Here is a 24,398-nt window from a genome sequence, read left to right as displayed (position 1 = left end):
AACTATACAATTTTCAGTAATTGAGGTGAACAAATCTTGTTGAAAAACAACAACATTTCAAAATCGAAATGAAAATAAAATCGAAGTTTTTGGTGCAAATTGAAAAACCGCGCGAAAATACAACATATTTTTGTTGTTTTCTGCACTGTTGTTGTTGTACAGTGCCATCATAACTGTGACCCAATTTTATACAGTTAGCAGGTCTGAACATTGGAGAAGAAAGTGATTGGACGTCTTCTCCTCACACTCCTTCATACAACTTTGACAACTAGCGTCCGACAAGATTTTTAACCTTGCCGCCTGAATGTCTCTCGGAAAGTGTCCAATAAGCCACTCTGCTCTCCAAATATATTGATATTAAGAAAGTAGTCAACATAGCAATTAAAGTTTAGTTTTAAAGCAAAAATTTTAAATATTCAAAAATATCGTCCATTATAAGTGTTGCTAAACTTTCAAAAATATCACCAAAAACAAACAATAATTTTGCCCACTGTTTCTTTGCCAACGCGTTCCAACTGCCGCAGCAACGCCGTTATGACAAACACGTGTGATTTGTTTACGTTTGGTCAATGCAGGTTGCGGTTGTTACACGCGTGTGTTATTATTTATATTTTACTAAAAACATAAAAAATTTGGCATGAAGTTCTCATATAAGGTAATTCTGATATTATTTGATTCTAATATTTTATATTCATGGCATCTGCATTGCACAGTTCTCCAATTTGCTTGGCGCAATTTATCGTAATGGAAATCTGCAATTTACACCAGATGGCAATAGCATAATCAGTCCGGTTGGTAATCGGCTATCAATCTATGATTTACGCAAGTAAGTGTACTTAACTAATTTAAACTAAATATTAAAAAAAATACATTATTTTTTAGTCACAAATCGCGCACGCTATCGTTGGAGTCGCGCTACAATTACGTTTGCATTGCCTTGTCACCCGATGGCAGTCTGCTAATCGCTGTGAACGAATTGGGTGAAGCACAACTAATTAGCTTGATCTCATGTACGATTATACATCGACATAAATTGCAAAACAAACCACAATGTGTAGTTTTCAGTCCGGATGGCGCATATTTTGCTGTAGCCATGGATAATATTGTGTTAGTGTTTTCAGCACCCGGTGAATTAACTGGTGAATACAGTCCATTTCTGCTGAAACGACGCTTTTTAGGTGGCTTCGATGATGTCACTTGGCTGGATTGGTCAAGCGACTCACGTTTTCTCGCCGTTGGCTGTCGTGATGGCACAACCAAAATTGTTGGCATGCGTTTGTTGACAAATTTCCGCACATACATATTGGCTGGACACTCTGATGGTATTATTGCTAGTTTCTTTGAGCGCAATAGCATGCATGTGAATACGCTTGGTCGTAATGGGCAGCTTTGTTTATGGGAATGTAGTTGTAATCCCTCCGATATTGAGGAAGTTACACCAGAGCAGCGTGAAAAATCAAAATATACAGTAAAAAAGAAGAAAGTCGCCAAAGCGGAAGAAGAAGAGTCTGAGGATGATGTGGATGATAAGGAAAAAGAGAAAGATGATAATACCCCCATTACTGAAACGGTAGATGAAAATGAGGTGAAAGATGCAAATGTTAGTAAGGGACATCCTTTTGTGTACAAAAAATTAGGCCGACACTATTTGGCCGATGAACCGCGTAAAACCGATTATCATGCTTATGTCACCGCCGCCAATTATAATAATCGTAACAAGATATTGGTGGTCGCTTTTAATATCGGCACATTCTATTTATACGAGCTGCCCGATGTAAATATGATACACTCGCTAAGCATTTCGGATTATGCCATATCGGTGGCGCTTTTTAACGGCACCGGTGATTGGGTGGCGTTGGCCTCACGCGAACTCGGCCAGTTGCTTGTGTGGGAGTGGCAAAGTGAGCGCACACCATTGTAATTTTTTTTGTATAAATAACTTTTTTTTTTACTTTGCAGGTGAGCAATACATTATGAAGCAGCAGGGGCACAGTAGTGAAATGACCTGTATAAGCTATTCAGCCGATGGCCAATATATTGCCACAGGTGGTGAAGATTCCAAAGTTAAACTGTGGAATACACAAAGTGGTTTCTGCTTTGTCACATTCAGTGAGCACAGTAGCGGCATTACTGGCGTACAATTCAGTCGCAGTAAAAATTTCTTGGTTAGCGCCTCGCTAGACGGCACAGTGCGTGCGTTTGATGTCAATAGGTAGTTTGATGAAATTGAATCACTGCATAAATATTTAAATATTTTTTCACATATTTTTAATTGCAGATACCGTAATTTCCGTACCTTTAGTGCGCCCGAACGCGTACAGTTCTCCTGCGTGGCCATTGATCACTCCAGTGAATTTGTGGTGGCCGGTTGTCAGGATGTTTTCGAAATGTATTTGTGGTCGGTGAAGTTGGGTAAATTGCTGGAAGTGATAAGTGGCCATGAAGGACCGGTTTGCTCGGTGTCATTCTCACCGGTAGCCACCATGACTACACTAGTATCGGGTTCATGGGACAAAACCATAAAAGTTTGGAATTGTTTGGAGAGCAATAGTGAACATGAGACAATTGATGTGCTCGCCGATGCAACATGTGTGACATTCAGTCCGAGTGGGGAGAATGTGAGTGCAAAAAATTTAGTTTAAACTGAAATATTTGATTAAGTTTTCTGAAAAATACTTTTAATTTTTAAGAAATAATTCATTATAAATAATTAGAATTAATATATTATATTTAAACATTTTTAAACAAATATTAAAAATTTTTCTGAATGAAGGAATTATGTTTTTAATCATAATATTTTAAAATATTTTTCCAAATATAATTTTCTAAAATAATATTTTTATAAATAATATTTTCTTTAAATATTTTTTTTAAATAATATTTTTATAAATAATATTTTTTAAATACTGGACCGATTTTTTTTTAAATAAATATTTTTATAAATTTTTTTTTATTATTTTGAATTCCATTTTTTTTATTGTTTTTTTTTATTGTTTTTTTTTATTGCTCTTTTATAATTTTTTTTTTAAATTTTTGTAATTTTAGTAATTTTTAAAATAATTTTTTTAATAAATTAGGTATTTTTTTTATTTATAGGTTGCGGTCGCCACTCTGAATGGTCATATAACAATTTTCGATGTGAAAACCGCGACACAAATAAGTTCGATAGAGGGACGCAACGACTTAGCTGGCGGTCGTTATGAAGCTGATATCATAACGGGCAAGAAGAATCTGGAGGGCAAGTATGTCCGCTCATTTTCACTATAACACAGCAATAACCACATATTTAACTTATACTTAAGGTACTTTACTTCCATTGAGTATTCTGTTGATGGCGAATGCATTTTAGCCGGTGGCAATTCCCAATACATATGTATCTATCATGCACGTGAAGCGGTGTTACTGAAGAAATTCGAAATTACACAAAATCATAGTTTAGATGGTTTGAATGTGCGTGTCTAATTCGTAAATAACATTAATATTTTACTGAAATTTCCAAACCAATTGCAGGAGTATATAAATCGTCGCAATCTGACAGAGTTCGGTAATATGGCGCTTGTTGAGACACGCGAGGAGTTGGAGGGCGGCAATGTGGCAATTGGTTTGCCGGGCGTACAGAAAGGTGATATGGCGAGCAGAAACTTCAAGCCGAAAATCAAAGTATTCGCTGTGCGCTTCATGCCAACCGGTCAAGCTTATGCAGTGGCCACCACAGAGGGATTGTGTTTATACTCGTTGGATAAAGGTATGTTAAAATGAATTTTAAATCATTTTGGCTGCCATTAATAATGTTATTTTGTTTTACAGGTGTTGTCTTCGATCCATTCCACCTATCGCTGGAGGTGACACCAAAAGCCATACATGAGTCGGTCGACAAACAAGACTATTCGCAAGCGCTTTTAATGTCACTGAAACTTAATGAACCACACCTCATTTACATGGTTTTAGAGAAAATACCGCGTAACGATAGTAAGTTGAAACACTTTCATTTCATATTGTATTTTAGAATAATTTTATTTCTATTAATTTGCAGTAAAACTGATTTGTTCAACGTTGCCGGAGACGTTCGCACCTGCCTTGCTGCAAATATTAGCGCGTGGCTTACAGACTAGCACACATTTAGAGTTTTACTTGGAATGGTGTACCGGCCTGCTAGCTACGCACGGTAATAAGAGCGACTTGTTGCAGCATCATGCGCTACTTTCGCTACAGGAGAGCTTATCACAGAAATATGAGTCACTAAATCGCATGTAAGTTGAGATTTTTGAATGTTTAACGTTCATTGTCAGACATTTATATAAATATTAATATAAATATTGACTATTTCAGTTGCGATTTCAATAAATACACTATGCGTGTTCTACTGAATGCTGCCAAGGAGCGCAGAAAGCAAGGCGTTTATTTGACACAAAAGAAATCAAATGGTGTTAACGTAGACGATTACGAGAATGCGGATGATGATGATATGTTTTTAATTAAAGCGAAAAGTGACGATGAAGTAGCGGAGTTCGAAGAAGCGGACGAAAGTGATAGTGAAAGCAGTACAGTGTGAGAAATCAGTCAGCATAGTATAGTTTTCTAAAATATGACCAATTTTGTTATGGAAATGTTGTAAAAAATTAAATACAAACTAATTGTATTAGAAATATTGACTTATAATGAACTGTGTTTTAATACATATCAAATGTGGATGTTTTGAGGGTGTTTTATTGGGGTTGAGTGTTATACATATGCTGTGAAGAGCCTATAATTTGTTGAAATTTAGCTATATTTAACTTCAAAATACCACCAGTTGTTTTTACACTTAAAGGTACTTATCTTCAACACAATAAAAGATAAAAAAAAGAACTCCGGTATTCTCAGAAACATTTATACATATTTTTCAATATTAGTGAGCAATTTGACTTACTTAAGGATGTAGAAGCCGAACTGCACATCTTTTCTTTTACCCAAAAGCAAAGATAAACTACTCATTTGCACACACGATTACACCCGTTTGGTCAACCGAACAAAGCACACAATTTGAAATCAGAAAATCGGCACTTTAAAAACACGAATATCACTTTATTTTTAACTATAACATAAGAAGACACCAAGCACTACGAATTTATGCACAATTTGTGAAATTTAGTGATAAATTATTGCAAAATATAAAAGTTAACAACGAGAACGCTAATTCAGTCAAAAACGCGAAATCGGAAACTGGAAGGCAACTGTTAAGATGGCGGATGTACGCGAAAGTTGTGCTGCACCAACAACTAAGCGAATTTCGGTGTTGCCAGCATGAAATAGTGAACAGAAATGATTTTTATAATTATGTGAAAAAAATGAATAAATATATATTTATATTTTTTTAAATGTGTTATTGTAAATAATATTATATAAATTCATTACAATTTTTTGTTATTGTTGTAATAGTTAAAACAAGTAATTTAAGCAAAAATGTGTGACTCGTTAAGTTTGCGTAAACTTATATGCAATTTTCGAAAGACTGTTTATGTATTCTGAAAATTGCAATTTATAAAAATATATTTTTAAGAAAAAAGTTTAGTTTTAAATTAGTTTTTTTTTTATTTTATTAACGGCGGTTGCACTGCCGCCAGCCTTAACATGTGTAAACACTACATAAAGATCTCTACACAGGAAAGCACCGCTAATGCATTCCTGTTCATTTCCAGTTCCAAACCGCCATTCAAACGTGAAAAAGTGTAAAATTGTGCTGCTAATCAGAAAATTGTGAAAAAGTTTTAAGTTTTAAGAAAATTTATTTGGAAACAGCGTAATTATGTATTAAAGGCGACCCGGGTATAGTTTCCTATTGAAAAGTGTGTTTCAATAGTATCGAATAGGCTTTTTTATATGCAAACTGAAAAAGTGAATAAGCAGGTGCAAGTTGGAGTGCTATGGCGTAGGGCAATGAATATTTTAATTTATATAATATCAACGTTTGGATGCGTAAAATTCGTTGAAGGCCTGCAATACAAGTGTGGTTCGTCTATAACTAGTATTTTTGATTTTTAACAAAAGTGGAAAAGTCGGTAAAACAAATTACTTTTATATATATTTTTGTCCATATTTACAGGCTTTTATATACATACAATATGCCATATACCTACACATTGTCGCAGAGAGAAAACTGTGTCCCGGAAGGCTATAGAATATCCTTGATCCAACAATTGTTGATGGAAAATTCCACATTTTACACTCTTAACCGCACAGCGTTCTACTAATCAAGGTAAAATAATTATAAATTGCTTCATATTGTAAATTTTGTAGTATTTAATTTATTTATAATTAATAATTTGTATACAGTTCGGCACAGCCGAAATATACGTTTTACTAAAAAAATTAAAATCGTTACATATGTATGTTAAAATAATTGCATTTAATATGTATGCAAATGCGTGTAAATACCAACAATTGTGTTTATGCTTGTAAATACATATAAATTTATAATATTTTAGATTTATTTAAAGCTCAGTGTTTATCTTTTGAGCGCACTTATTTTAATAAATAGCCTGCATGGTGAACCTTAAGTTGCACTTAGGAGCATATGAATATACATAAACTATCTACATATGTATGAATCTATATAAAAAGTTGTAGTAGCAAAATTGTGTGTGTGTGCGTTTGTAATTGTTGCATAATTTGTTGTAACAATGATTGTTTTTTGTATAGTGGGAACTTTTTTTTATCATCTTCACTGAAAGCACCAGATATTTCTATGAATATTAACACAAATATTACCTAAAATATGTATGCTTGTATATGTATGTGTTGAAGCATGCGCGCGTGCCTCATAAATTTTATAGTGGATTTTTTTTATTTTTTAAAAATCTCGATATGTGATAAAACTAAAATTTGTTTTTTTTTCGCTGTTGGTCATACACATATATATGTATGTATGTATGTATATGTTTAACTATTTAAACTGCTGCTTGTGCAAAAATTACACGGGAAAGTTTTTTCTTTTTGAAAGTTATCTAAAGAAATTGTGAAACATGTGGAATTCGTTTTATAAACATGGATTTGTAAACTAAAAATCGTAGTAAATTTTTGTGATCAGTAATAGACCAAATGTGACCCAAAAAAATTTTAAAAATTTAAAAATAATTTTAAAAATTTAAATTTAATTTTAAAAATTTGTTTTCATATAAAATATTTTTTGAAAACAAATAATAAATTTGAAATATTTTCTCGACAAATTTAAATAATATGTGTGTTTAATATATATATTTTTTAAAAATGAATATACATATATTTTATTATTTTAATATTTTCGCAAATATTAGAACAACCCTAACGAGAAGTATATACCTACTTAAAAGCTAAATTTTATATATTTTTCTTATATTCCTGCGTACTTACTGCTGAACTTAATGCTGACGACTGAAAATTCATATACATACATATGTACGTACATATTTAAAAGCGCTGTTATTACATGGTTTTCTACATAGTTTCTTAATTTTAATACAATTTCTTACATCAGCATACATACATATGTAAAAAAGAGTAAATCGCGTCTACATTATGCAACATATTTGTTTATTTTTTAATTCGTATATAATTTTACTCAAAATGCAGCGCTAAAAGCAGCCACATTTCCAATTCAAACATTAACGGTACTTCTTTAAAAAGAGTTTTCAATTAAAATATATCATTTTTTTAATTTAAAATATATTTGTTATTTCAGCTAAAAACTCATTACTTATTTGTAGCATATTATACACTAACTACAATTTTGCATTTGCGAGCATGTGTTTGTTGTTTCATAATCTCGTACTAAATACAAATATGTACATACAAATCTTTGTACGTATGTATGTAAGTAAATAATTTGCTTTATTTATGTGCGCCGACGCAATACATACAAGTGTATATATGTGGACATTATGGTTTCAGCGGAGTCCAGAATTCGGTATTCTGGAACTCCGTAAATCCTAGGATGACTTCATAAGCAATATGGGCCAATAGAGTAGTACGAAGACGAAAAATAATATGGGAAATACGGCACGTGACACTTTATCGATTTCGCGCCACATTATCTTCTCCACACCTGTGTCGGTGTCGGTCCAGGCCACCGATAGTAGACTTTGTCGACGCGCCGGCTTCGGTGGTCCGCCGTTGCCCTGCAACGAAGTCTGTAAATTGTGTGAAATTTAGTTGCATATTTCGGAAAATAATTTTTTTTCTATGTATACTTGTCCTGGCGTTGTTGGTGTTTGTGTGGATTTGCGTGAACGCACTGCACCGCCCTCCCAGCTGGCCACCGTTGCACATTGACCCTTTTCCATGTTGCTTATGCGCTGGAAAAGTTGAGAAAAACCGTTATATTAATAGATAATAATAAATGCCGTGCAAAATTTTCGGTTTTAGATTTGAACGTCAGTTCAGATAAGCTTTCTGACCAAAATTTTCCGAAACCGGTAGTTTTATTGGTCCAGATCTTCAGTACACGGAATGAAGAGCAATTGTTAAAAATATCCCTCAGAGGAAATTTTATAAAGTTTTCCGGAATTTTTATTTCAAAAATTAAGGTCTTAAATAATCGCATTGAAGCGCAATTATTTAATGTAAAAATATCCTTCGGAGGAAATTTCATTAAGCTTTCTGGATTTTTTTTTTAGTGGAATTTTAGAAGTAATTTAATATCTTGAGGTCAAAAAAAGTAAGGTCTTAAAAATATCCCTTAGAGCAAATTTTGTAAAGTTTTCCGGATATTTTTTTAAAAGAGGAATTTTAGAAGAAACTCAATATTTTGAGGTCAAAAAAGTAAGGTCTTAAAAATATCCCTCAGAGGAAATTTCATAAAGTTTTCCGGAATTTCAGAACCAACTTAAAGTTTTGACTTCCCAAAAAGTAAGGTCTTCAATAACCGCATTGGAGAGCAATTATTTAATTTAAAAGTATCCCTCGGAGGAAATTTCATAAAGTTTTCCGGATTTTTTTAAAGGGGATTTTAGGAAGTAATTTAATATTTTGAGGTCAAAAAGTAAGGTCTTAAAAATATCTCTTAGAGGAAGTTTTATAAAGTTTTCCGAACTTTTTTTAAAGAGGAATTTTAGAAGTAACTCAATGTTTTGAGGTCAAAAAAAGTAAGGTCATAAAATATCCCCAAGAGGAAATTTCATAAAGTTTTCCGGATTATTTTTTTTTTAAAGAGGAATTTTGGAAGAATGAAGTCAAAATAGTAAGGTCTTAAAAATATCCCTCCGAGGAAATTTCATAAAGTTATCCGAATTTTTTTTTTCAAAGAGGTTTTTTAGAACTAACTTAATATTTTAAGGTAAAAAAGTCTGGTCTTCAATACCCGAAATGAAGTTTTCTGGAATTTTTATTTCGGAGAGGAAATTGCGCAGTAAATTCTGGGATCAAAAAAGTTTCGAAGTATCAAAGCAAATGGGTGTTATGAATTAATTACGAATATGATTTCGTTGACTCCACTTTTCTCCCAAGGAACCCTTTATAATATGAGTTCTTCAAAATAATATTACTTACCATCGGCAAGACTTTCGGTATTTTATTCACTTGATACTGGTATTGCACATCCAACACCTTCACAACAACAAATTCCGCTAAAGCTGCAAATACAGACACCATACAACCGGCCATCCAAAGATCCAGAGCCTAAAAGTAACCAAAGTCAAGCAGCTGAAAGAGAAAAATTAAATTTCCAGAAAAGACTCACCTTCACATAGGCAACAGGCGGTATATCCGCTCTAAGACCGGTGAACATGGTGACCAAAGTTAACATGCATGTGACCAACAACGTCACACGACCCGGTATGGCATCCAGTCCCAACCAAAAACTAAACCAAGACAACATTACGACGAGCGATGACGGCGCGAACGTCTGTATGAGATGATGTCCGATTTGCCGCTCAAATCGGAAATACACTGTGAGACGTGAAAAATTGCCAACCTTCTCGGGCATATAGCCATCACTCTCCTCCAGCTCGAGCGGTTGGCCAAGGTTGTATTGCAGCAATTTGAGCTCGGGATTCAAAGTGACGCCAGAGTCGGACCAACGTAATTTCACTTTTTGATTATTCGATGAGACTATGTATGTAGAAGAGATAAAAAGAAGCAGAGAGGTAGCGAGAGGAAGAGAGAAAAAGTACGCAGGGAAAGGTGGTGGCCAGGAAGGGAAGAGAGAGTGAGAGAGGTCAAGATGAAATCATTATTTAGCTATTCCATAAGCAATACTTAGTGCCACTTACAGCTTTCTATATATATGGGGCACACCTGTATGTCCATCGGATAGAGTTGGAATTCCATTTGACAGGCGATGATCGCATGCATTCGCGCCGCATAGCGTACCGTTTTATTTTTATATAAAGTCACTGAGGTGAATTTGTGCGTTAGTGTTGCTATCTCTGCAAAGAGAGCGTAGAAGAGAAGAGAGAAAACAAAATCGTGTTGCAAATATATAATCTTGAATTTATTAATACCGTGATATACATTTGAACGGAAGTATTTCAAACTCAAATTCGTGGGAATTGTGGGCAGGAGGTGGATGGGATGCATGACATGAGTAGGCGTGCGGCTAAGACGTGGACAGTTGGAAGGCACAGGAGAACACAGCTCACAACAAATTTCTAACTTAATTAATATTCTACGTTGCTAAAACCTGAGACAACACTTGCAGTGGCTGGGAATATAGTAAGCGCTGATTTTTTAAGCCAAACTGAAGATCTGGAGCTATAGAGCTATGTCAAATTGTTTTTGCAAAAAATACTGAGAAAAGAAGATGTGCGAAGTAAAAATATGTTGTTTATACTAAAAAGTCTAAAGTCTACTTGCTAAAACAAAGCCGTGGTTTAAGCGGGAAATTATAATAAATATTCCTGATTCTGAGTCATCATCAGTACAGAAATAAGGGAGTGATCCTAGAACCATGCTCGCCTCCGATTGTAGAGATCGATTACAGTATTTTTAGTAGAGCTTCTATTGTTATTTAACATGGTCCGACTTGTAGTTTTTTCTTTGACGATAATTTTTTATATAATAATATTTTTTAAAACCAAGTAGAGATCAGACATAATTAACACCAGTTCGTAACATGTGATACCTATCCTAGTTAAGTTAGAGGGTTCATTCTATTACAAGCGCCAACAGGAATCACACTTGACAGCTTGGAACGCCCGTCCGTTATGATACCTAACTAACTTCTCGATATTTATCATACAATCGTCTTAAATGGAGAAAGCGTTTTGAGCCTGCCACGAATTTTCTGAGGTAACTAATATCCGTTCCAACTATCTCTCCTGGTTCGTTGAGAGTATTACTGTCGAGATGTTTCAACCTCAATTCTGCAAAACCGGGCCAATGAAAGACAAAAGGACTGAATGGTTCTATCTTATCTTTCTTCACACATTGTCATTCGAGTAGATTTTTAACCTCAAAGCAAGAATGCCTATAGAACAATGCCCAGCAAGAGCTCCTACGATTTCGCAAGATAAAGAGTTCAGTATTTTTCGCAGATTATATTTTAGATCGGAACGATCTCGCAGTTGCACAACGTCTTCCAAGCGCACGCGTGAGCCATAGGTCCAGTGCTAGAGCGCAAGAAGATTCGACATACTGCCATTCCGACGCGACAGGTGCCCCATTTTGCTAGGTCTCGTCTTATGACGACCAAGAAGTTTCAATTTCAGTCTAGCAAAAGCTGGACAATGGAAGTGAAAATAATATTTCTAACTCTTTCCTCCATACAACTTTATAAATTTGCGTCCGACAAGATTTTTAGGCATCCATGCGCCTACTGAACAATATCCAGTAATAACTCCACCGATTGCGGTAAGATGGTCCTTTGTAAAGAACAAGCAGTTCAGTAGATCTAACGCGTTCTATTTTCTATGCTAGGCCAGAATGATTCAGTCGAACCAGAGCTGATTATCGACCAACGCACGCTAAGCTCGACAAGGTAGTCCTAGAACGCAAGAGGGTATTCAACTCTTTCCTACCCCGAAGTAAGTAAGATAATGCTGCCGTCTCTTGCTAGTTCAGCGGTTTCTAGCGATTCCGCTTTGACCAGACACACAAACGATTCTGATAATGTGCTCACTTCCCTGAAATAGACTGCACTTCGGAGCAGTACGTATACAGCCTCACACCCTTAAAGGCAGCCACTTCTGCCTGGAAAACACTAGAGTGATCCTGTAGCCAAAAACTAAGTTTGACGGAGAGCTCCTTACAAAACACTCGTCCTCCAAACTTCCATTCGAGCTTCGACCCAATCCAAAAAAGCTTACTGTGACCGTTTTCTACGGCGACTTTTCCCCGTCTACTTATCCCGGTGGAGGGATTGTATGTGGGCAGAGAAAAAGCCACCAGGAGTAGACGCTGCAAAGCTGCGATATAAGTTTTCAGGGATGCAGTTGAAGAAATAAAACAACCAAGCTTAGGAATAGTAGACAATTTTGGAATAGTCTTTTCAGTGGTTTGATCACAGTATGGCAAATGGGGATACTTTTAAAGCGCAGACTCGAGGAACAGAATAAAGATTGTCTTGAAAAACACGCAATACTGTTAACGCAATGAAAATAAATTTTTTATTGAAAATACATATTTTTTCAATTTTATTAGGGTGATCCTTCAAATAAAAAAAAATTGGATAAATTATTTCTTGGATTTTTTTTACAATTATGTTAGGGTAGTCCTTCAAACTACCAAAAAAATATTTTTTTCAATTTTATTAGGGTGATCCTTCAAATTTAAAAAAATATATATATAAATTGCTTCTTGAATTTTTTTTTACAATTATATTAGGGTAGTCCTTCATAATTGCAAAAGAAAAAAATAATTGTTTCATATCTACACAGAATGCTAATAAGAAATATGATTAAAATATTTATTATACGCAAGGAGCAACGAGACTACAAACTAAATATTAAAAGTGCACAACAACAACAGCAGAATATTGATGTTTGAAATAAATAACTAAAAAAGCAATTAATCAAAAACAACTACACTAAACACTTCCTTTAAGGCGCTCATTAGAACACTTTAGGCGACTATCATATTCTAAAAGTACTAAACTGAACAAATAATAAAATTTGCGTCCACCCTAATGACAACGCTGAGCCTCTCCTCATCGCTTTGCAGCCCGGACAGTACATTTGTGTTGCTTACTATGCAGTTATGTATGTAGATATGTATTTGAATGCTGATGTATGTGTGTAGGTGGGTGTGTGCTTGCAGTTTAAATCACACAAACAAAACAAAAACAAAAAACACATCATTTGGGCATTTCATTTTTTTATTTGTATACTTAATGTTTTATTGATATGAAAGTTTTTCGTCTCTCTTTGATCCTTGTCGCGCAGTAGAGAGCCAGAAGTTATATAAGGGCTGCCGAATCCTAGCGTACGAAGCACGTGGTCAATACAAAATCGATAAAATACGAGTAATAAAGATGACGAAAAATTCAATTAATAACTGAGAAGAAAAAATTTGCATAATTAATAATAAATAAAGGGTTTTCCAATAAGCGCGATAGGCAGATATACTTGTATGACTGTATTAGTGTTTTTTAAAAACACACAATGTTTTGTTTTTGTTTTTGTGTTTGCTTTTGTTTTCTTTCTTCAACAAAAACAACGAAAACATTGCCACGTCTACTGCGCATACTCGAAAACCATTCAGAAGCGGCGACTTGTTGTTGCTTTTTTTTTTGCCATGGCTGATTTGTTCACCTGTCAAGGCGAGAATGACGTGAAAGCGCTGATGATTATGCAAATACCAATAAAAACAAACAGAACAGCACAAACAAAATGTTTTGAACTTGAAGTGAACTTAACCTGAAAACGCCCACCCACCCACGTGAGACTGGCTGACACAGCTACAAACAGCACTAGTTTGACAAACTGACAGAGAAGCGATGTAAAAGAGTAACAAAAACAAAAACTATAAAACACGTGCGCACATATCACTCAAATAAAATGCACTATGCGCACACAGAAGTACATGAAATCAAAATTGAGTATGCACATTAGGGTGGTACGAAAAAAGAAAAGAAGAAAAGAAAAGAAAAAATGCTCGAAAAAACGTTAATTTCGGTTCCATTTAGGCTCGTATAATACCGTTCACTAAATTTTCCATACAAGAACTGGACTTTGATCGAACACTTTATATGACAACTATATGTTATAGAAGTCAGATTTGAACAATATGTTCAAAGATTATAGCATTAGCTTGGATGGTTGGCATCCGCCTTCGGATACAGTAAAGTATTTAGGGTTCGTCCTAGATACGAGGCTTTAATGGAAGCCTAATACCGCTTTAATGGAAGCCTAATATAGCCAATGTCAGCCTAGAAATCCAGCGCAGGATAACTCTTGCCAACAGGTGCTACTTCGGACTGAGTAGGCAATTGAGAAGCAAAGTCCTCTCTCGACAAACAAAAATCAAACTCTATAAGTCACTCATAATTCCCGTCCTGCTGTATGGTGCAGAGTCTTGGACGATGTCAACAACGGATGAGTCGACTTTGCGAGTTTTCGAGAGAAAAGTTCTGCGAAAGATTTATGGTCCTTTGCGCGTTAGCCACGGCGAATACCGCATTCGATGGAACGATGAGCTGTACGAGATATACGACGACATTGACATAGTTCAGCGAATTAAAAGACAGCGGCTACGCTGGCTAGGTCATGTTGTCCGAAGGGACGAAAACACTCCAGCTCTGAAAGTATTCGACACTGTACCCGCCGGGGGAAGCAGAGGAAGACCTCCACTCCGTTGGAAGGACCAAGTGGAGAAGGACCTGGCTTCGCTTGAAATATCCAATTGGCGCCACGCAGCGAAAAGAAGAAACGACTGGCGCGCTGTTGTTAACTCGGCTATAATCGCTTAAGCGGTTTCTACGCCAATTAAGAAGAAGAAGAATACCGAGATGAGACTAAAGATGGCATCGATTGCCTTGTACTGCTGCAGAGAAGACATTGGAAAAAGATGGGTCTTCTGACTCTACGACACCATATTCAAGCTCATTATATTCTATGGGATCTTTGTGTGGTGGAGGGCCTTAGAAATGACCACACTCACAAGAAAGTTCGAGAGCGTCCAACGAGCGGCGTGCGTGTTTCAGCGTGTGTGGTACTCGAGGGCGTCCAATGAGAAGCGCTCACTAGCATGTGTAGTACACTACAAACCATGACACTTAACGCCATTTTTCATATAGTTCCCATAGATATCGCCCGTGTATGTCAGCGAAAGTTGCTATCAGACTCAGAAAATCTGCGATGAGCTAGCGAAGAGGTGTATCGGTGCTTTCCTCACCTCATGTGCTTTACTAGCTGGTTTTTGCGGGAACTTGGCCAACACTGAGCTACAAATGGTACAGACGCTGTCGCAAGATCCTTATGGCCCAAAATTGATCGGAAGAGATATAGTAAGCTCTTTTCTCTTAGTAAGGCTAACCTCTAGCCAGTTGCGGGTGTTCTAGCAGACCATTGCTCTATCGGTATCCACGCTGGAATATTGAGAATCTAACCGGACGCCAGCTGCAGAAATTGTATAGAACAAGACGAGGTGGAAGCATCTCAGAACTTTCTTCCGTTCGGCAAAGGCTTTTTGAGAAGACAACGACATGTGCAAAAATGTATAATCTGACAAAATGCTGACAACATGCAACGTTCACTTGTTAACTTCGATTTAATCTAATGCGAACGATATCAAGAGACGCTGCTGAAGAATGCTGCCTCTTAACATTCACTAAGATGTACTCGCGTTTGGACCAGCTATCAGAGCCGTCTGTAGGCGTAAAAAAAGAGGAGAAAACGCAAGAAAAACAACACAATGTGTTAGCAACGGTGACAAACCGACAAACCATCCGACAAACTAAAGGATGGTGGACCCACAGACTAATCCCGAACATCCATTGGTGGATAGATAGACAACATAGGCACCTAGACTTCCACCTAACCCAAATACTAAGTGGAAAAGGATGCTTTTGAAACTATCTGCTCCGATTCTATCACGACCTCAGTCCGTACTATCCGATGAGCACAGAGTGCATAGAAGACTCTGAGTATATTTCTGAGTATTTTTTCTATGCCCTCGTTTCAAATGTATGGGAAAAGTTAAAAATTTCACTTGGCGGCAGTTTTTCGGTGGATAATTTGACAACACTCATGTGTCAGTCCTCTGGTAAATGGAAAGCTGTCAGCGATGCGTCGGCTCTAATTATGACAAAACTAAGACATATACAGAATATTAGGCGTCAGTCAGTTCGTATAATAGATGAGACTTAAAGTCTCTCTCTCTCCCATGAAGTAATACTTAGTCCCGAGGTTCCATGGGAGAGCTATGAGTTGGGAATTGGTTAGGTTATGTTTAGCGAATTAAAGTTCCGTACTCCGGCTTTCGATGCTTACTTTTAACATGACGTGGACGTAGCAGATTAGTATATGACTAAGTTTAGTAGCACTTTTTTTATATCGGATGTTTTCCTTGTTTCGAAGTCGTTCTACTCTATTTTCATAATTTGGTCAATTCTATAATCCATAGACTTTTACAAAAATACTTTCAACTTAGAACAAATTAGAGTCTAATTCTGCTTCGATCTTAATATTTTTGAGACCAAATTAAACTATAGCTCAAAACAACCTAAAAAATCGTTACCTAAATTTCTTTTCTTATAAAAAAAAAATGAACCACCCTAATGTATGGTAAAATAGCATATATGCATATGTAAATAGAGTTAAGTTATGTAAAAGAAATAATGTTTATTTGAGTATGTGTTAGCAATGAAACTCTTAGCAATATATCAAATCTACATACAGAAAACAGTGTGTCACAAAACAACGTACACACACACGCGCAAACATGAACATCACTACACAATAATCAAATCAAATGGCATGCAAGGCTCACACTCACCGGCAATTTTCGAATTCAAAAAATATGGATCCGGTTGCCAGAGATTATCGAAGAATTCTGGAAGTAGTGTCACATAATCATCGCCCTCCTCGAATATATCATCGGAGACCTCGAGCCTTGATTCGTTCCAACGCTGATGTATAAACATATCTACCCTGCAAATGTTAAGAAACATATGGTTATTGCTGTTGTTGTCGTAAATGTGGTTACGTTAGCAATTTTTGGTGTGCACTTACCTAAAGTCCATATCCTCTACATTGATTGAGTTAATATCTACAACAAATATGCTAAAGTCTACTATCACTGGAGAGCCTTTCTTGGAAGGTGGTCTCATTTCTGTTGAATGCAAATATTCGAAAATACAAAAGGTTTGTTAAAAACGGTGAATGTTTTCATTTGCTCACCCTTGACATAATTAGGTGGAAGGACTACGCGAGGTTTGGCCGTGTAGTTCATTAAGGCATCCGTTGAATCAGTCAGCCTGTGGAAATATACATATTTATATACTATACTAAAATGGATTTCTAAGGTTGCAAAAGATGTGTTGATAATAAAGCAGTGAGTCCAATTTCCAGTCGTTTTTAAGTGATCCATAAGTTCTTAAAAGATATTCGCTTCCTATAAGCATATTGAGCAGTTCTAAGATGTCAGAGTCCCACTTCAAATTTAGTTTGAATTTACTGATACTGAATAAACCTTACTTAATTTATTTTAAGAAGTCTGCTTTCTGCAGACTTCGAAAAAACATGATCGAATTTGGATACAGCGCGAATCTGGAAGCTTCAAAATCTATTGTGAAGAATTAGCCACCTTGTCTCAGCTTCATCAGACTGGGAATAGGTCGCAATTTTGATTTCTTATTACGATCTAAGCCGGACGATTGGCCCCTCCTTTGATTCGACGTGAAAGAGTTTCTGTGATAACCTTTCTTTAGAAAAGAAATTGTTAGCGAAGAAGACTTTAGGAGATTTTAAAAAAACCTGAGGGCCGGTCTGTAGGTTCTTAAGAAATATTCGCTTCGTAAACGCAGAGCAATTCTAATATATTAGAGACAGCACTAAAAGATCCATAGCCTTTTAGGGATCGTTTATGTGTATGATAGGCCCAAATTTCCAGTTCGAACTCAGTTTGAATCTATAGTGACCGAATAAAACTTACATGCTTTATCTCAACCGATCTGTGTTTTTCAGACTTCGAATGAACATTGTATAAATACAAAATAACGCGAATTTAGAAGCTTCAATATCTATTCTGAAGAATTAACTATCTTGTCTCAGTATAACCAGACTGGGAATAGGTCGGAATTTCGCTGTCTTCTTACGGTCTACTGCCGGATGGCTGTACCTTTTGTTAGCTTGACGAAAAGAGTTTCTGTAAGCTTCTTTCCAGAAGATCTTAAAACATTTCAAGAAAAACTGAGTTCCGCTGGAGTTAGTTTCGGATTTGTTAACTTGTTAGCAGTTTAACTAATTTCGAAACAATAGTTTTTGGTGATTACATACTCACACCCCAACTAAAGGTCTCCTCAAGCTTCTCAAAGTTTCGCCGGACTACTGTTTACAAATCAAGGACTTCAAAGCTACCAGAACGCTTGGAATGGCTTCTGTACTTATTAAAACAATTTTTGTAAGACCGAAATACAGCCTCAGGAACATGGGTGCGGAGCTCGTACTATCTTGATGGATACCCCCTTCCGTTATTATACAAATAGGTATTACTTTGGTACTGGTAGGTAACTAAGGATCAGATCCCTCTCAACGTACAAAAACATGGACAATGGCGAACCGAGATGAGAAAGCACTTGTAGCACTCAAGAGAAGTGTTCTCCGAAGGGTCTTTGAAATCGTCCGCGTGAACGATGAGTACCGAAGAAGATAAAGTATGAGCTCTATAGCGACATGTATATAGTTAAGCGCATAAATCTCCAATTAATATGCTGGTTAGGCCATGCCGCACGCCCAGAAGACGATGCTGCAACGAAAAATTTCTTCGATTCAAGACCGATGGGTGAACAACGGAGCAAGGCACTTATAGCATTGGAGAGATCACAAGATCTTTGGATCGTCCACCTGAGCGACGTGTACCAAAAAAGATGGAACCACGAATTGTATAAGCTCTTCAGTGACATGGTTAAGAGCATAAAACTCCAACGAGCCATTCCGCACACATGGAAAATGATGCTCCAACGAAAAGCTTACACGTTTCGTAACCCAAGGGTGGACAACAGAGTAAGAGCGCACACACTACCAATGGAAGGACCAACCGCATAGGGACCTCTCTGCACTTGAGTTGTACAACCAGCGTGATTACGTAAAGGATAGAGAAAGCCGGCTAAGTTTCGTATTCTCGACGCACACCGACTCCTGCTTAAAGTTCTAAAAAAGAAGAAGTGCCTGCAGAGCCACAAAATAATCGGAATTTATATTGTAAGCGTTTTATTTAACAAATAGTTAGCGACCGACTTTTTCTGACGCCTTTCATGGTAAAGACTGAGCAGTTTAGTAGGCGATGGTGCCAAGGTTCAATATGTTTTTACATAGATCATGCATAAAGCAATACTTCAGTTACCTAAGGCCTCAAGGGCCTCAACACGTTTTCCCGTCCCAAATATAACACTAACTCTGTCTCAAATAAAACAATCAGCAGTAAGAGTACTCACCGCCCACCAATCCAACCCTTTCCTCAGAACTAATACCACTACAGCTCATAAAATATATATAAGCGCTATCGGTCTCAATTAAACTCGCATTAGGTTAACGACTATTTTTCATGATAATATTTACACACACTCATATTTTTCGCCACGACTGTTATCCGGTCACCTTATGCAATGTGTTGTCAACTTTATGAATGGAATATGTAAACAAAATATAATGCATGAGCTCACTTACCAAATCCATATCAATCCCAGACTGCATGGCAATAGTAGATTTATGTATTTATCCAGCATTATGATAATCACAGTGGATAATAAAAAAAATGTTTCAACTCATCTCACTTGGTATCGCTGTGAGATTGTCATAGTTTGCTGGCGTATGCACTGCAAGGCAAATTAACGGTAAATGAAAGCAATTATTCTATTATTTTAGCAGCGTTCCACAACTAGGCGCTAATGAGTTTTAAATTAGTCCATTCAAAGGAGCACAGATATTTCGTATTTTTTTGTTTTTGTTTTTTTACGCGAGTTTTATTATTTCTAAATTAATATTAATTAAATATAAATAATTGAAACAGTTTTTAAACGCTTTACAATTTTGTTTATTAGTTTTAAATTAATATTTTTTTTTATATATATTTAATTTATTATATTCATATATTTAATTAATTATAATTATTTTATTTATTTTTTAATTTATTACGCTTTTATAAAATTTTTCATTAAAAACAAATTTTAACCTTTTAATATTATTTGTTATTCGTTAATTAAAATATTTATTTTTTTAATATATTTTTTCCGTTATAAAATTTTTGTACTGAAAATACTTTTTAATATTTTTTTATTCGATTAAGATAAAAAGACATATACTATGTACAGTAGCGTTCAAAACCGTTCGGAAGTTCGTCACTTCTGCACTTGCCGTGCAATATTTATACTGTTAGCTCAAACTTTACCAAATTGGAAGTGTTAGATCTTTCTTTCAGTACCCGCCGGTGGAAGCAAATGAAGAGGAAGTCCAACACTTCGTTAGAGAGAGCAGGTGGAGAAGGACCTGGCTGCACTTGGTATCTCAAATTGGCGCCAAATTGCGAAAAGAAGAAACGACTGGCGCGCTGTTGTTAACTCGGCTATAAAGGAAAGGTTTCATTCGACATTGGAGCAAAGGATGTTTCTTTGACAGAAAGTGGCCTTTATATTCGTAAAATTGCAGGCAAGTTAAAGTTAGCCTTGAGAACTGTTGTGGCTATAAGAAAATGATACAATATAGTTTGTTCCCTGAACGGAGGAAACGCCCACGATTGTTAATAAAGGCTGATCCTATGCAAATAGTGAAACGACTATAATAGAACATCGAAAGAGGCTGCAAGCGCCATCAATAAACTGCCAACGAATGGACCGCTCGAAGAGCTCTTCAAAGAAATGAGTTTGTGACCGTCGTTAAACAGAAGGAGAGCAGGTTCCTTCTGTTTAACGACGGTCACAACCTCATTTCTTTGAAATTAAAATATTAAGACACGTCTAAACTTTTGTAAGGAACATAAAAACTGGTCCGTGGTAGACTGGAAAAAGTTGTATGGTCGGATGAAACGAAAATCAATCGCTTCCATTCGTATAATAAACAGTAATACTGGCGTCGCTCACAAGAAAATCTTCAACGACATCATTTGCGATAGACTGTAAAATGTGGTGGAGGTAGTTTCATGGTATGGGGGCTGTTTATCTTGTGGAATATTGGGCCGTTAGGCAAGATCACTGGAATTTTGTAAAAAGAAGGCTATTTGAATATTTACAGTCAAATTTGTCGGACTTTATGGACAATTAGGCTTATCCAGGGGAAGACATCGTTTTTCAATAGGATAACGAACAGAAAAACACTGCCTAAATTGTTACTCGATGGCTTCAAAGTGAACGATTTCAACTCATCCAATGGCCAGCACCAAGTCTGGACCTTAACCCAATTGAGAATTTTTGGGCTACTGTAAAGAGGAGATTGTGCAATTACCGAACAGCGCCGAGCAATATGATAATATTTGAGCTGTCGTAAAAAGTTTTACAGCACTTATAATGCAAAAGTGGCGAACATCAGCACGGTTTCGCTCGCCACTGTACATTATATTATTTATTTATTTTTTCTAACTAGTATTTTCACCTTTTTTAACTTCTGTGTTATTATCTTATACATGTGTTAATTTTTTTGTATTTATATTATTTTTATGAGTAGAATAAGTAAATATTTTTTATAACGTTTTTGAAATTGAATAAAAAAATATTTTTTTTTGATTAACTATATTATTTAATTTTTTTAATTTATTTTTTCCGTTTTTTTATTTTTTTTTAAGAAAAATATTTCAAAATATATAGACGTATGTTATTGTTTGTGTTTTTTCAAATTTTAACGAGCAAAATAAGCAAAACTGTTATTTTTACATATTTTTTTTTGTAATAGCTGTTCATTAACGTTGATTAAATACCTATTACAAGTCATTTTTATTGTTTACTTTTTTTAATATATTTTTATTACGTAACTTTTTTTAATATTTACCCGTTAAAAAGCGCAAAATTTAATTTAATTTAAATTATATATTATTTCAATTTTAATTTTTTTTATTTTTTATTTAATATTTTTGTTCAATATTTATTTTTTTTTTATTTTATCATTAAAATTTTTTTATAACTAATTTATTATACCAAAATACTTAATAAAACTTTTTTAATGCCAAAGTTTGTTTACTAAAAAGTGAAAATATTTACTGTTTTATTTAATTACAATGACATTTACACTATTATTAAATCATTTGTATACACACATATTGTATATAGAGAATATTATTTTTAAAAATATTTTGATATCTTTCATTGTGAAATTTGGTATTTGTTTTTGTTTTTCTCAAATATTCGTATAAAGAAAATTTAAATTTTTTTTATTATATTTTTACAGTTTTATTTTATGATTTTTATTTTGTTTTTAATTATTTGTAATTCTTTCATATAACTTTTTACTGGTTTTGCTTGATTTTTTATTTTATGTATTTGTATTCTTTTTTTCAAATATTTTTTTTTTATAATTTCTTAGTGTTTTGTATAAAAAAAGAGTAGTTTAATAATGTCATTTCATCGAATTTTTTTATTAATTTTTTTTTATTGTTTTTGTATTTAAATTACACTTTTCATATACACCAGCAATTTATTTTACATATTTGATATATTTTTAAAAATTGTAATTTTTTTAATTCTCATAATTACCAATAAATTTTTTTTTAAATAATATTAAAATTTTTAGTATTTTTTTTAATTTTTTTACATTTTTTTTGTAATTATTTTTAAATTTTTGAAAGATTTCCTTTCAATTATTTGTAATATTTCTTTGTTTTTTTTTGTATTTTTTTTTTTTTTAATTTTTGATCAAGGGCATCATAAGGCCTTTCGTATTAAAAATAAATATTTTGAAATTTTATTTATGTATATTTAAATATTTTTATAATTTATTTTATTTTTATTTATTTATTATATTTCTTATTCCACCACAATTTGCACCCTCTGTCATAATTTTAAGGATAACAGACACATATTTACACACACTCACATATGTATTTATCGACACACTGTAAAAAATAAACCGTTTATTGCCTGATGACGCTACGTCCTTTTCATAGTTCGTATTAGCGACACAAACCGATTTGTCAACCAGCTGGGCTTGCGATCAATTACAGAATAAATGCGATTCACTAATTTTAAGATAAACGAGCGAGCTGCCAAGTCGCTGATCATTAGCGGTGCGCTAAAACTAAGTGAGCGCTTCAGGCTTTACTAACTACGAGCTTGGATGCACATACATATACTTATTTATATATATGTACATGAGTATGCATGTGTGTGTGTTTGTTTATGAATAAATTCCAATTGCCATCAACGCCTTAGCAGCACACACGGACACGCTGCCCATAGCCTATCTACCTGCTCATCTCCATATTTTCGCATATACGCTAATAAAACGGCGAATAATCAAGGAATGAGGAGGCTGTGCGCTCACACTGGTCAACAAAAGTATTTAACTTTTAATACTGGAATTAAAATTTTCACAAAAAATTTCACACCAACAATGCGGAGCAAAAATTTATGTTAACCAGTGTTATGGGCATAGCGTGTCGCGTGCCATTTTCGTTTAAGCCTATCACTGGTATTTATTTCCTATGGATCTAGTAAAATACTATCACACACACACACGCACTTACATACATTAAAGCATTTTTGTGGTTATAAGTAAACTTATATACTATATATTTTATAAAACGAATGACTAACCTTCGGTTTGTCCTAAAGTAGGTGTGTGTATATGTGTATACGCTACGTTAATGCAATTCGCCGGCAAAGACAACAACAATTTCAATACTTAGTGGGCAATTTTCCATAGTTAAAATCAGAGATTCACACCTTTTTTGACAAAAAGGTATATATATAACGGTTTAGTTTTGTAGATATGTAAATAAATAATTTTGTTTGCATTTACAGACAAACTTTTGTTATTATAATCTAATTTTATTTGTTTTTCTTTCTTTTTTCGTCATTGTATATATACATTTGGCTTTTTATCGACTTTTTTCCGCCGTTCATTTCGTCAGTTGGTCTTTTTGCCCACCGAAGAATGCTATAAATAAAGCCTTACATTCAAATAAATTTATTGGCGGAGTAAATGAGCACCCTCAAGGTAATTAGCGGTATGCCGTTGTTATATTAGACATTTCCCGGAATGATTATGCGTTCTAAATGTGACAAGTTACTTACTTCAATATATATATATACACACATATATATAATATCTACTACAAAGAACGTCTTTTAATAAACAAAAAATCTT

The 24,398-nt window shown here is 34.8% G+C and overlaps 2 protein-coding genes across 4 annotated transcripts in view; one reads left to right on the top strand and one right to left on the bottom strand.

Annotated features, from left to right (window-relative positions):
- Window positions 1–560: 560 nt before the first annotated feature.
- LOC126757163 (periodic tryptophan protein 2 homolog) lies at window positions 561–4,659 on the top strand. The gene is made up of 11 exons (XM_050470851.1): window positions 561–655; window positions 714–826; window positions 883–1,901; window positions 1,960–2,212; window positions 2,279–2,618; window positions 3,097–3,242; window positions 3,303–3,450; window positions 3,511–3,745; window positions 3,808–3,969; window positions 4,034–4,250; window positions 4,330–4,659. Exons 1-11 carry the CDS (start codon window positions 638–640, stop codon window positions 4,550–4,552), a joined length of 2,874 nt encoding a protein of 957 aa, XP_050326808.1. The 5' UTR covers window positions 561–637; the 3' UTR covers window positions 4,553–4,659.
- Window positions 4,660–7,527: 2,868 nt separating this feature from the next.
- Window positions 7,528–24,398, bottom strand: part of LOC126757173 (glycine receptor subunit alpha-2) — a 34,594-nt gene continuing 17,723 nt past the window's right edge. The window contains exons 1-10 of one of the 3 annotated variants that reach the window (XM_050470867.1): window positions 23,127–23,306; window positions 19,776–20,080; window positions 17,289–17,365; window positions 17,121–17,220; window positions 16,885–17,039; window positions 10,224–10,379; window positions 9,692–10,062; window positions 9,502–9,630; window positions 8,205–8,309; window positions 7,528–8,144 (exon numbers count right to left, since the gene is read on the bottom strand). In XM_050470867.1, coding sequence (XP_050326824.1) covers window positions 7,944–8,144; window positions 8,205–8,309; window positions 9,502–9,630; window positions 9,692–10,062; window positions 10,224–10,379; window positions 16,885–17,039; window positions 17,121–17,220; window positions 17,289–17,365; window positions 19,776–19,834 — 1,353 coding nt within the window. In that variant the 5' untranslated portion in view covers window positions 19,835–20,080; window positions 23,127–23,306 and the 3' untranslated portion in view covers window positions 7,528–7,943. Of the gene's footprint in view, window positions 8,145–8,204; window positions 8,310–9,501; window positions 9,631–9,691; window positions 10,063–10,223; window positions 10,380–16,884; window positions 17,040–17,120; window positions 17,221–17,288; window positions 17,366–19,775; window positions 20,081–23,126; window positions 23,307–24,398 lie in introns of those variants that run through there. The other 2 variants (XM_050470866.1, XM_050470868.1) reach the window with 2 other exon arrangements.

Source organism: Bactrocera neohumeralis, chromosome 4, assembly GCF_024586455.1.
Source record: "Bactrocera neohumeralis isolate Rockhampton chromosome 4, APGP_CSIRO_Bneo_wtdbg2-racon-allhic-juicebox.fasta_v2, whole genome shotgun sequence".
In the NCBI taxonomy this organism is placed as follows: domain Eukaryota; kingdom Metazoa; phylum Arthropoda; class Insecta; order Diptera; family Tephritidae; genus Bactrocera; species Bactrocera neohumeralis.
This window is presented reverse-complemented; position numbering and strand designations above follow the sequence as displayed.